Here is a 13,703-nt window from a genome sequence, read left to right on the forward strand (position 1 = left end):
AACAGTAATTTACAATTATGACCCTATAATTCCTTCTTTTGATTCAATTTTACTTATTAATGTATTCTGAATCTCTGGCTCAAAGAAAAACAAAAGAAAAAATTAGCAAAAAGAATAAAGACTAGGAATTTTATAATAGCAACTACATAACTTGACAGGTTAGAAGTAAATTTACCATTCTTCACTTCCACCTCGGGGAAGGGTAACAGCATCATTGATATGTTTTATGTACTCACTCACTAAAGTCACATTTTAAAAAAATGCAGACAAAACCTTTCATAGAAGATAGACAGTACAGTATGTCTTGTCTGTGAAATTAAATGCACATACATATTCCAAAGGGTATTCAAACACTACTTAATTACAATATATATTAAACAATTCAAAAGTCAACAGAAATATAAATCTTTTATAACAACTTCAGATACTTTTCAGTCTAGTTTCCAATTTCATGAAGTACTTGCAGTATTGTATGAGAGACATAAAGGGAGAGAGAGAGCTGTCAGTATACAGCAATGCTGTAAGTACTGTACTACTTTTAAATAGTATACAGCAATGCTGTAAGTACTATACTACTTTTTAAATGTATACTACAGCAATGCTGTAAGTACTGTACTACTTTTAAATAGATACTGTAAAAAATAATTTTAAAATCTTGTTACCCTTTAGACTACTATTAACAAAGAAATGGTCACAAATTTGATTAACAGGAAAACCTTATGTATTAAAGCATTTCACTACCAGCACCATAATAAGTTTTGCTTCTGCATTTTAAGTACATATTTGTGAGAATCCTCTGCAAGTTTGGGATAATGTAAGAAAAAAGAGAGAGCATAAAATACTGGTATTAAAATGTCTTAATTATTCAGTTCTGAATATTTCTAATTAGAAATACAAGTGAAAGTGCGAGCAATATCTAAGCCAAATACAGATATGTACTGCATCCTGTATCCAAAAATGATTACCTAGACAGGTTTACAATTTTGGCCTTGCTCATGGGTTAGTCGTGTGCTTAGGAAAAGAATAATCTATGCTCCCAGTTTTAATAAATAAAATCTGAACTGATTACATAAAATAGTAGCTAAATTCTTAAAATAAATGTAAAATACTGTTGCAGTCTTTGCAAAGCATCATCTAGAGTTACACCAGAATATAATATCAGTTGATATGGTCATATTATAAAGTCGTGCAAAATCATACCTTTGATTATACTTAAAAACATGTTCGAACCTTTTACACCACAGCTTTTGGTTGCTATATATACCCTGATAGCATATGTCTAAACCATTTTAATTTTTTCTGAATTATCTCATTAATTCATGTGTGGTAATGAAGCAACAAAATACTATCCTGTCTGAAACAAGATAAATCCAAATTTAATAACTTCTGTTGATTTTGTCACATTCGGGAGCTTAGATGAAATGCGTCCATAGGGGAAAGAGAGAGAGAGAGAAAGAGCAGCACATTCCTAAACACATTAAAATTACTTTGGAAGTTCCTCTAGTAATATAGTAACACTTCTCTTGCAGAATGTCTGGCGTGTCTCCACCACTGTACATTACAGTAAAAACCAAAACTAATAAGTACTACAAAAACTTTTTATTCCTATAAAAACCTTAAAAAATGAGCAAAAATGTAAACAGATTAAGTGGAAAACCAACAAAAATTATTAACTTTCAGGACTAAGATTCTTGTATATAGAACTTATGAAGCAGTGAAATCCATGGAAAGTATTATTTATCCATCTCACTTACTTGTATTATGGTGTACCATGGCTTCTAGATGTACTTGACATCAGTGGAGAAAAAGGAAGTAATAAGTACTGCAAATTATTAAGAAAATATCTAATTATACTGTACAAGTAATTGATTCACAACCCAAAACCAGTTACACAGTATTAATATTTCACTATTCCCTTCTGTGAAAAATACAACACAACGGAAAAAGGAACTAGCTGCTGCTAGTACTCTATATCTTATACACTCTTGTACAGAAATGTACTAATGTACCGTGAGGCGCCCCCCCCCCCCCCCCCCCACCACCACCCCCGGATTTACGGACTCACATATTCCCAGATTTCTCTCTGGAACATGTACCTCCAATATTCGTGGGAAGCTCGCCTATTCAGGCTATTTTTCTATGAGAAATATCCACAAATTCCTGTTTTTTTTAGCAATTTCATCATAAAATGAACTTTTTGTGATAAAACTGTTAAAAAAAATCAGGTATAAACTTTTTTAGTGGATTTTTCTTGAGTTTTAACTAACAAAATACAGTTTTAAGCATTTTTATAGGGGTTTCCACTATTTGAGGATTCTAGCTCTTTTGGGGGGGGGGGGGGGGGGTGGGGGGGGGGGGGGGGGGGTCTGGTACGCATTCCCACAAATATGGGGGGAACACTATATGTACTAAAAAAAAAAAATTAAACAAGTAGTATTGCAAAAGTAAAATAATAGATGCTCACTCAGACTTGTCTGAATACTGTACAAAGAAATATCCCTTGTTACCAGTTGGGGTCTATGTTTATATATTAAGCTGTATGTGGTCCATTCACTCATTCTAACACATTGGACAGTTCCTTACATGATCATAAGAATAATTAATATGCTGCCTGGAATCCAACATTAAGCTAAAGTGGAAAAATCATAGAGTAAGGATGTACTTACAAGACTATCTTATCTGAATCTAAATGCAATACGTAGTCATATATCATGGTAATAGTATCTAAAACTGGGAAAAATTCTCCTTCAATGTACTGTAAGATAAAATTTTCACAATTAACGTCCTATAATTACAATATAGGAAATGGAAAATTAAATATATGGAAATGTGACTTTTAATAGGTCTCTTAATTGAGGTAGCATTTACTGCAAAAAAATATTTCAAAGAGACTAACAAACATGCTTTAATTTCAACTCCAATAATGCACATTGCATCTCTTGAATTTTACTTAGAGTTTGGGTAGTATGAGGCACTGAAAATATATACATACATTATTGACCTTTTTATCATCAAGCATAAAAAAAATAATAAATTTCACTAAAAAAAATCCCAATCATCTGAATTACATAAAAAAATCTGCAAGCCCCCTAAACCTTATACACACTGAGTATTGATTTTCAAGAATTTTATCAAACTTTGACTTCCTAGCACCAACAATCTCTTCTATTTTTCATTAACAGCAGAATGTGGCAAAGGCTCCATTAACATTAAAACAATGATGTTTCAAAAGTTACAACAAAGAATTTCAAACAATTTTCAATATCTCCAACAACCCACATCTGTAGCCTACTTTGACATCTTAAGCACCCTTTCATAACTTCAACAGATTTTCTCCTAAATTGCACTTAAGTACAATGGTGATTTATCTAACAAAATGAACATTCAGTCTACCGGGTAAGTTTAACATTTACTCTGTGATAAGCATTATTAATTACACCTCGCAGATTCCAAATGTTTTCAAAGTTTTCAGGCTGGGTGTTGTATTGTGAATCCACAGCTTTTACGCATAGCCGAGTTTCAGATATGCCTTCACTAACAGGAACCTCTGCCTCCCAGAGACTCCAGCCCCAGGCACGGGGATGGCGTGCAGTATCTGATACTAAAGTATCGGATTCTTGCCAACTCTTACCTCCATCAGTTGAAACGTCAACACGTATAATTTTCCTTCCACCACCACTCCAAGCATAGCCTGAAAAAAAATATATATATGGTAAAAATCCTCATACCAGACACAAATTTGAGCTATTGGGGAAAAAGGAAATTCCACTATAAACAAAGTATATACAGTGGACCGCCCATATTCGCGTTCTCCAGAGTTGCGGACTCACAAATTTGCGGATTTTTCTCGAGAACGTTTCCCTACATTATTTGCTGAAAATTCGCATATTCGTAGTATTTTTCTATAAGAAATATCCAGAAATTCCTGTCTTTTTTATCAATTTCATCATAAAATGCACTTTTTGTGATAAAACTATTAAAAAAACAAGTATAAAAATTTTTAGTGGGATTTCTTGAGTTTTAACTAACAAAATAGGCTTTTTTCAGCATTTTTATGGGGATTCCAACTATTTGCAGGTTCTAACTATTCACGGGGGGGTCTGGTACGCATCCCCCCCGAATACGGGGGGACCACTGTAATTAGTAACATAATGCAATAGTATACTCAATACAAGTACAGAGACAGAATATGAAAGTCACTAAAAGTAAGTATGTTCATATGTCTTAGGAACCAAACAGCTACAGTGGAAGGCAACCAGCCCATACACTGTCCTTTCATCTGCTTGGAGACTTCATTCACATTTTGACACACTATTTAAATTAACCACGGCCTCTACCTCGCTTATTTTTCAAATAATTTTATAAAGAGTGACTCAAGCAGCTTTCCGTGAGATTTGGTAGCTCTCCATCTACAAACAGTACCATAAACTAGGTAAGTCTACACGGTAAAGTGTGAGGTTATATCACTGTCCTTGTACACGAGTACGTGGCACTACTTTTGTATGTAGAATCATGTGCTAATCTCTAAGACCTCATGGTTAACAGGAAGACTCTCCAAAATGAAAAATCTCATAACATCCTCATCATCTTACAATATAAATAAGACGCTTGTGATCCCCTAAGTCCAGGACATAAAGAGCATTAAGGGGGCCAGCCGGCTAATGCCGTTTTTTAACGACAGGAATTTGACATTCATACCACGTAATAAGGTAACTTGGGACATCTCCAAACTGCATATGATTTTCGCCTCTGACCTTCGGTTTTGTGATGCCAGGGCAATTTATCCCGAAAATAACCATTTTTCAAATTCTATCTCCTCCCTTGATATTTAATATTAAGACCTGGGATTACTACCATATATACTGATGTAGACCTCCATCAAATGGAGAGTTTTTTTCTAAAGTAATTTTTTTGCTAGATATGAATTTTTCAAATATGGTAAAAAAATAAAAACCCTATAAATCACGAGAAAAAATTTATAAAAAAAAAAAATAAAAAAGACGAAACAAAAAACTATTTGAAAAAAAGGGCTCATTTGATTGTTGTTTTTTTTTTTTTCTATAATGTCTTTCCGAGTATATACCAAAATTCCAATGTTATAGCTTTAAAACTAATATGAGGAGATAGATTTTGAAGGTCAATAAGTATAGTTTTGAGATACGGGCGTTCAAAGTTTTCCTTCATATTTCTATAAAGACAATGTTAATAAATATGATATTGTAATGATACAATTAAGTTTGTCATACTTACTGGCAGATATATATATAGCTGTATTTTTCCGAATCCGACAGAAATTTCAAACATTACGACACACGCAGTGGGAGTCAGGTGGTTAGTACCCATTCCGCCGCTGGGAGGCGGGTATCAGGAATCATTCCCATTTTCTATTCATATTTTTATTTCCACTGTCTCCTGAGGGGAGGTGGGTGGGTACTTGATTATATTATCTGGCAGGTAAGTATGAACAAACTTAATTGTATCATTACAATATCATTTTGTTCATGAAACTTACCTGTCAGATATATATATAGCTGAATCCCACCTTTGGTGGTGGGAGTAGACAGAATAGAAGATTTTAGGAAACATATATATGCAGATAATTGATATCTTGATTCCTTAACCTGTTAGCATAGCTGACTTCGTGGTTACTGCCGCGTAAGTCTGCTTGTGCTACTAGAGTTGCCAGCGAGGTAGAGACCTATATAGCTGGTGCACTCCAGATGATCTGTCCAACAGGGGCGAGACCACGACGTGACTAGACCATAGACCATACAAATGAGGGCAACGAAGTAAAAACCAAACCACCATGGCGTAGCCTACCAAAAGTATCCCACATAGACTAAGCTAATGGAAGGGAGATCCGCCGCAGGCGGTCAACCCCACAACCATAACACAAGTTAAAAACTCACCTAAACCATTAAAGGATAGGATGAGCGCTACCTCCTGCCCCCAAAACAGTGTCTGCAGCGACGTATGGTCCTAGCAGTAACAATTTTCGTATGTTGCTTTCACCTCCCGCAGGTAGTGTGAAGCGAACACCGAATTGCTTCGCCCAATAAGTGGCGCTCAAAATGTCTTTGATTGCCATATTTTTGTGAAACGCCACCGAAGTAGCAATAGCCCTCAACTCGTGGGCTTTCACTCTCAGAAGTTCCATGTCACTTTCACCACACTTTTCATGGGCTTCCTTAACCGTACTTCTTAAGAAGAACGCCAGTGCATTTTCGACATCGGAAGATCTGGTTTTTTCACAGAGCACCACAAGTTCTCCGAAGAACCTCTGCATGCTCTTGGTTCTCTGCAAGTAAAACTTGAGAGCCTGACAGGACACAGGACTCTCTCAGCTTCAGGTCCCACTAGCTCCGACAACCCCTTGATCTCGAACGTTCTCGGCCAAGGTTGGAAGGGTTCTCGTTCTTTGCCAAGAACGTAGGACTTAAGGAACAAACAGCACTATGTTCCTTGAACCCAATATGCTTGCTTATGACTTGAAATTTCGCTAACCCTCTTCGCCGTCGCCAGAGCGGTTAGGAAAATAGTCTTCTTTAGTAAGATTCCTAAGCGAGGCTAAATGGAGCGGTTCAAATTGACTCGACATGAGGAACTTCAGTACACGTCTAAGTTCCACGATGGGTACCTTTAGGCTGGAGAACTTTCACGGTCTCAAATGATCTAATGAGATCATGAATGTCTTTATCATTCGCTAAGTCGAGTCCTCTATGTCTGAAGACCACAGAAAGCACGCTTCTGTAGCCTTTAATCGTGGGAACGGCTAGTTTCGCTTCTTTCCTAAGGTGAAGAAGGAATCTGCTATCTGGCTCACAGAGGTTGAGGTGGAGGAAATGCCCTTCCTTCTGCACCAACTTCTAAAGACAGCCCACTTTGATTGGTAAACTGCGACTGAGGAGGGCCTCCTTGCGTTGGCAATCGCCGTTGCCACAGGTCTTGAAAAACCCCTCGCTCTGGCCAACTTCTTGATAGTCTGAACGCAGTCAGACTCAGAGCGGGGAGGTTTTTGTGGTACCTCTCGAAGTGGGGCTGTCTGAGTAGATCTTTCCTTAGGGGCAGCGTCCTCGGAAAGTCTATTAGGAAGGACATCACCTCCGTGAACCAGTCGGCCGCTGGCCAGAAGGGGGCGATGAGGGTCATTCTCGCTCCTTCTGATGCAGCGAACTTCCTCATTACTTTCCCCGAGTATTTTGAATGGGGAAAAGCGTACACGTCTAGTCCCGACCAATTCCACAGTAGGGCGTCTACTGCCACTGCTCCCGGGTCCAGAACTGGGGAGCAATACAGCGGAAGTCTCTTTGTTCGGGAAGTTGCGAAAACGTCCACGTGAGGACGTCCCCACAGCTTCCAAAGCGCCTGGCATACTTCCTGATGAAGGGTCCATTCCGTCGGCAGAAGCTGCCTTGCCGACTGAGAAGGTCCGCTCGCACGTTTTCACGCCTGACACAAAACCTTGTCAGGATCGTGACGTTTTGCGCCTTCGCCCACATCAGGATATTCCTCGCGATGACGAACAGAGAATGAGAGTGCGTTCCCCCCTGTTTCCTGAGGTATGCCAAGGCTGTGGTGTTGTCCGAGTTTATCTGCACCACTTTGCTGGAGACTTCCTCCTCGAAGAACCTCAGAGCGAGGTAAAACCGCTGAGAGTTCTTTTAGATTGATGTGCCAGGACACCTGTTCCCCGTCTCCAGGTGCCTGACACTTCTCTCCCTCCCAGTGTTGCTCCCCACCGGTGGAGGACGCGTCGGAGAACAACACTAGGTCGGGGTTCCGAAGCTTGAGCGAAAGACCTTCCGCAAGCTTCTTTGGATCCAACCACCAATTGAGGTGCTTTTTACTTCCTCCGTCAAACACAAGACCTCTTCTAGATCTTGTTTGCGAGACCAATTGCTTGAGAGGAAGAACTGAAGTGGTCGGAGGTGCAACCTTCCCAGCGAAACAAACTTCTCCAGTGAGGAAATGGTCCCCAGCAGACTCATCCATTCCCTCACCGAGCATGTTTCCTTCCCCAGAAAGGCCGACACTTTTGTCCAGGCATTGGAGTTGTCGCCCCTGGGACGGAAAGCCCGAAAAGCCACTGAGTCCATCTGAATCCCCAGATAGACTAAGGATTGAGAAGGAGTCAGATGCGACTTCTCGAGATTCACCAGAAGTCCCAGGGACTTCGCTAACGACAGAGTCGTGTGCAGGTCCTTCAGACACCTGTCTGGCGATGAGGCTCGAATAAGCCAGTCGTCTAGGTAGAGAGAGATCTTATATCCGCAAGATGGAGCCACCTCGCAACGTTCTTCATCAGAACGTGAACACCATCGGCGCCGTGCTGAGACCGAAGCAGAGTGCCCTGAATTGGAAAATCTTCCCTTTCAGGACAAACCGCAGGTATTTCCTTGAACGGGATGGATGGGGTACGTGAAAGTATGCGTCCTGAAGGTCTAACGAGACCATCCAATCCCCCGGTCTTAAAGCTGCAAGCACGGATTGAGGTGTCTCCATCTTGAACTTCTGCTTGGTCACGAAGCGATTCAGACTGCTGACATCCAGAACAGGGCGCCACCCCCCTGACTGCTTCGGCACTAGGAACAGACGGTTGTAGAACCCCGGAGAACTCCGGTCGAAGACTTGTTCCACTGCCTGCTTCTCGATCATTTGATCTAATAGATCGTGAAGCACTTTCTGTTTTTCTCCCTGATACGACGGAGACAAATCTTTCGGTGTCGAAGACAGCGGGGGTAACGACAGAAAAGGAATTCTGTACCCCTTCTTGACGATGTCCAGAGACCAAGCGTCGGCACCTCTCTCTTCCCAGGCTTCCGCGAAATGTAGAAGTCTGGCTCCTACCGGTGTCTAAGGACTTCCCTCTCACTTCTTGCTCTGAAGGAGCGGGAGTCTTGCCTCTGAAAGAGCCTCTTCCTCGAGGGGCTGGCTTCGAGGAAGAAGCGGGTCGAAAGGGTGGGCTTCGACTTCTTCGAAGCAGAGGACCCAGAAGCCGAAGCAGTAGCAGGCTTCCTAGAAGACTGAGCCAGAAGGTCTTGAGTTGCTTTCTCCTGGAGACTGGCCGCTATGTCCTTAACCAACGACTGGGGGAAGAGATGTTCTGAGAAAGGCGCGAAAAGAAGCTCCGCTTTTTGCGCTGGTGAGACTGACTTTGCAGTGAAATTGCAAAAAAGTGCTCTTTTCTTAAGCAGTCCCGTGCTGAAATGAGCAGCCAATTCCTCAGAACCATCCCTGACGGCCTTGTCCATGCAAGACAATACACTGGACAGCTCCCCAGAGTGATGGAATCAGAACTCCTGGACCTGGCATCCAATACCCCCAGGCACCAGTCCAAGAAAATTAAAAACCTCTAGTGTCCTGAAGAGGCCTTTAAGGTGAAAGTCTAACTCGCTATGTGTCCAAGCGACTTTCGAGGAAGACAAAAAAGATCTTCTGGTGGCGTCTACAATGCTACCAAAGTCTCCTTGAGCTGAGGCTGGAAGCTTAACCCCGACGTTTTCTCCCGTCTCATACCACATACCCGCTTTGCCACCAAGTCTTGAAGGTGGTAAAGCGAAAGAAGTCTTGCCCGAAGCTTTCCTCTTTTTTTCCATCCAATCATGGACCTTCCTAAAAGCTTGCTTCGTAGAAAGCGACTTCTTCATCCTCACAAAGCCCGAGATCTTAGCAGCTTTGGAAGACGGACAACTGAGAGGGAGGAGTACGTGGAGCTTCAGGTTGGAAGGTGTCTGCAAAGGTGCTGACTGAAGTAAACGAGTCAAAACCTTGTAGTCCGTCGAACTGGAGCCAACTGCTGTTTCTTCGTCCACTTCGACGAAAGCGTCACTGACTTCCTCTTCAGACACTGGAGAAGTCGGAGGAAGTAAAGAAGAGTCCCGAGCTTTCTCAAAAGAGAAAGGGGGGGGCCAACGGCGAACAGGAAGAGTTCCCGCCTCCTCCGCTTGTGCTTGCGGAAGTGGAAAACTGACGTCCGTATGCCGCGCGTTTTGCGTCCGAAGCCAATCTACTGGCTCCGCCGACAGAAGCGCGCTCAAACTCCACAGTTTGTACACCTGGCGTCCACTTGTGCGCGCTGGGTGTCCACAGGTGCGCGCCGAGCGTCCACTGATGCTCGCCGAGCGTCCACTGATGCGCGCCGATCGTACCACTGGTGCTCGCCGAGCGTTTCCACTGGTGCGCGCCGAGCGTGCCACTAAACACTCGCTGAGCGTCCACTGGCGCTCGCGAAACTTGCACCGAGTCACCTCGGCGTTCCACTAACGAGCGTCTGACTTTCGCAGAAGCGCGTTCTGCATCTAAGGAAACTCGCTTCTTATCCCCAAAAGTTTCGTATCAGCGGAAACAACCGCTTCACGAGAGCGAGAAACGAATTTCTCGCCTCCTCTAGAAAGTTGCTGGGGAGCAGGACTAACTCTAGAGGGAGACTCAAACGGAGAGAGAGACGAGCGAGGAGAGGGAGAGGGAGAACGCCTGACCTCTTCACAGGAAGGTTGTCATCCTTACGGCGACGTGGAGCAGTCTTTCTCGAAGGAAAAACATCTCGAAGTTGCTGCTGAAGAGACTGAAGAATCTTGCTTGTAGGTGAAGCCTCCTTTTCTGGGGAGGGGCTGATCCTGTGAGCAGAAGAGCGGCGAGGGGACGCCTTCTTGCTACTCCCAGGAACCGCCGCTTCACGCACTTTAGAGCGACTTCGGCGCTCGAAAGAAACATCTAGGGAAGACTCCGCCTCCGACGAATCCTTACGCTTCTTCTGCGGAGGAAAAGCAGCAAACTCACTATCAGGCGACGAGCAAAGTTCCGGAGAACAACTTGGACGTGAAGCGTCCCGAACGCGAGCCGTCTTTTCAGGGCGGACGTGATGCGGTATGCGAGCTCCACCCCTTGCGCGGGGAGGAAGCTTCAGAAGAAGAAAAGCACTCCTTGAGGAGACGTGCACGCGCACGCTCCTTGGCAGTCTGGGTATGTTCGTCAGAAGCTGCCGAAGGCACGCCAGATCGGTGGGGGTTCCTCGTAACCCTCCTTCGACTTTCGACATGCTCTCTCCCCGTAATCTGGGAGTCAAGCAGAGGTCTAGTCTAGAGGCGAAATGAGGCCGATCTGACGCACCCTCCACACACAAGGGGCACTTTCACTGCACTTTTCTTCACTTTTGCTCTCCAGAGCTAACACTTTTGATTCTAAGTTGTTACGAATCGACTCAAGAATTAGCGATAGCGTATTACCTTCTACCGACACTGTCTCAGGGGCCGGAGGCAACACTACAGGGGTAGGAGCATAATCTACAGAAGGAGGGTTAGCAGGAGAATAATTCAAATCTGCCTACCTGAACACTCCTGGAGGAAGACCTCCTTAACCTATCTCGTTCAAGTTTCTTAAGATAGGATTCATACGCCTTCCATTCCGACTCTGTTAGACTTTCACACTCCTTACAACGACTTTCAAACGTACATTCATTCCCCCTGCACACTTTACAAACAGAAGTGGTCTACTGAAGCTTTCAGTAGCCTACCTCTACATTCAGCCATCGAACAAAATCTAGCGCTAGTAGAACTAGACCCTGACATCTTGATCAAAGAAAATTCAATACCAAAATCAATTCAAACCAAAGTCAACGTGTGCCAAGCCACCGATCCAATTCAGATACCAAAGAAAAACCAAAAGGGATACTCAAGTAGCTAGTAAGTTTTCCAAAATCTGGACGGAGGTGCTGCAAACAGGTGTTTCCAGCACCGGCGACAGAAAAATTATGAATAGAAAATGGGAATGATTCCTGATACCCGCCTCCCAGCGGCGGGAATGGGTACTAACCACCTGACTCCCACTGCTGTGTCGTAAGTGTTTAAATTTCTGTCGGATTCGGAAAAATACAGCTATATATATATCTGACAGGTAAGTTTCATGAACAAAAATGATTATTATGAATGTATATTTCTTTTTTGTGTATTATAAACCAAAACTATTTTATTTATCATAATTTAATCATAAATGATGATCCCTTTGCTCATATATTGTAGCCTGGGGCACTGCTTGAGGCAAAATGGGGCACTCCTTCCTACGTAACCCCCTCTCTCCCCTTCACTAACTCGGCTTATTACTGCGAATTTTCTTCTGTATGTTAGCGAGATGTTTTCTTGTATTTTCCTCTTCGGCATGATGACATTCTTGCCGAAACAAAGATAAACAAACGTAAATGCAAGAGAATGTCAGAGGTGAAACTCGAAGGTGTACTCTCTTTTTTACAAAGACATTTAATAAATCATGATTATTATATTTCATATTCCTTTTGGGTATTAAAAAACCAAAACTAGGTTTTATTTTTATCATAAATGAAGATCCTTTCTTTGGCTCAAAGATCGTAGCCTTGGGCACAGTGTACGTGTGCTGTCAGGCAAGAAGGGGCGTTACTAGGCAACCCTCCCCTCTCTCTTCACTAACTACCTACTCGTAATTATTATGATTATTCTGTAATAATACTTGAGCGATTTTTCTTTGTCTGTATGTTAGCGAGATGTTTTCCTTGTCTTTTCCCCATTGGCATGATGAACTTCTTGCCGAAACATACATAAACATACGTAAAAGCAAGCGAATGTCACGAGGTGAAACTCGAACGTGTAATCTACTTGAAGTCTGTGGTCCGACTGATTCATGGTTGAACCAGATACTTGCTTCTGCGAGCCACGGAATCTCTACAGATGCCATTTCTCACAATTTCTTTGCCAATAATTATCAAAATTTACGATAACAGAAGAAATATTGCATTTTCTTGTACGGATGAATGTTTTTAGGCTTATTGAGTTATGTTTTACTAATTACCCTGTAACTACGAAAGTAAGAGGAATTTGACAAAATATTTTCGTATACGTATTCTCAATTGCCATATGAAGCTCCATGAATTTTTTCATGACTGCATTTTTCGCCCTATACCACCATATATAGGGGTTCCGGCCGGCCCCCTTAAAGAAGACAGGGAACTTCAACAAAACAAATCTAGTTCTGAAAAATGTAGTACCTGAACATGACACAACCACACACCATTCTTCATGTGAACAACTTTGTTATAAGTAAAAATGATTTTAACGTTGACCCAATCATTAATAAAATAGAAAGCTCTAAAACAAAATACATTATTTGTTACCTACAAAGAAAATAAAGTACTACTGTAAAAAAATAAGAGGGAAATAATAAGGAAAATACACAAAGGGAAACAATAAGGGTTTCTTCTCCAGGAGGATTTGTCCCCAAATATCTACCTTCCCCTTTGTTTATGACATATAAAATCTTAGGTCTTGCTTCTTTGTACCCTACTAAGGCATTTTGATGTAAGGCATGAATGCTTGTAATCTACATTAACAAGGCTGAATTCTACATTAGTATTACATACTTGTGATGGAATACGACATGACATTAAGACAAGCAAATGAGCTAATCAGAAATATTTCACAATAAGGTACTAGTACACCAACCTTTTAGGCTGACTTTGCCATCAACCACTTTCAGTGTTTCACCTTCTTCAGGGACACATATTGCAGAAATAACAGGTAATTCTTGAATTGCTGGTGACTTTGTGAAATCTACAGTATCCCAATCGATGTTTGGAGCAAATCCCTTATAGTCATTTTGCTGCCAATGAGCATCAGACTCTTTTTCTGATATTACAATCTTACCTGTAAAACAAGCAAAATTTAAATAATATAACCTGA

General features: G+C 41.9%; 1 protein-coding gene across 1 annotated transcript in view; it reads right to left on the reverse strand.

Annotated features, from left to right (window-relative positions):
* Nucleotides 1–357: 357 nt before the first annotated feature.
* LOC135196895 (sulfite oxidase-like) overlaps nt 358–13,703 on the reverse strand; it is a gene marked incomplete in the record, with an annotated part of 66,373 nt that continues 53,027 nt past the window's right edge. Inside the window, 2 exon segments of the mRNA XM_064223685.1 lie at nt 358–3,691; nt 13,467–13,667. Coding sequence (XP_064079755.1) covers nt 3,390–3,691; nt 13,467–13,667 — 503 coding nt within the window.

This window comes from Macrobrachium nipponense, chromosome 18 (genome assembly GCF_015104395.2).
Source record: "Macrobrachium nipponense isolate FS-2020 chromosome 18, ASM1510439v2, whole genome shotgun sequence".
Lineage (NCBI taxonomy): Eukaryota > Metazoa > Arthropoda > Malacostraca > Decapoda > Palaemonidae > Macrobrachium > Macrobrachium nipponense.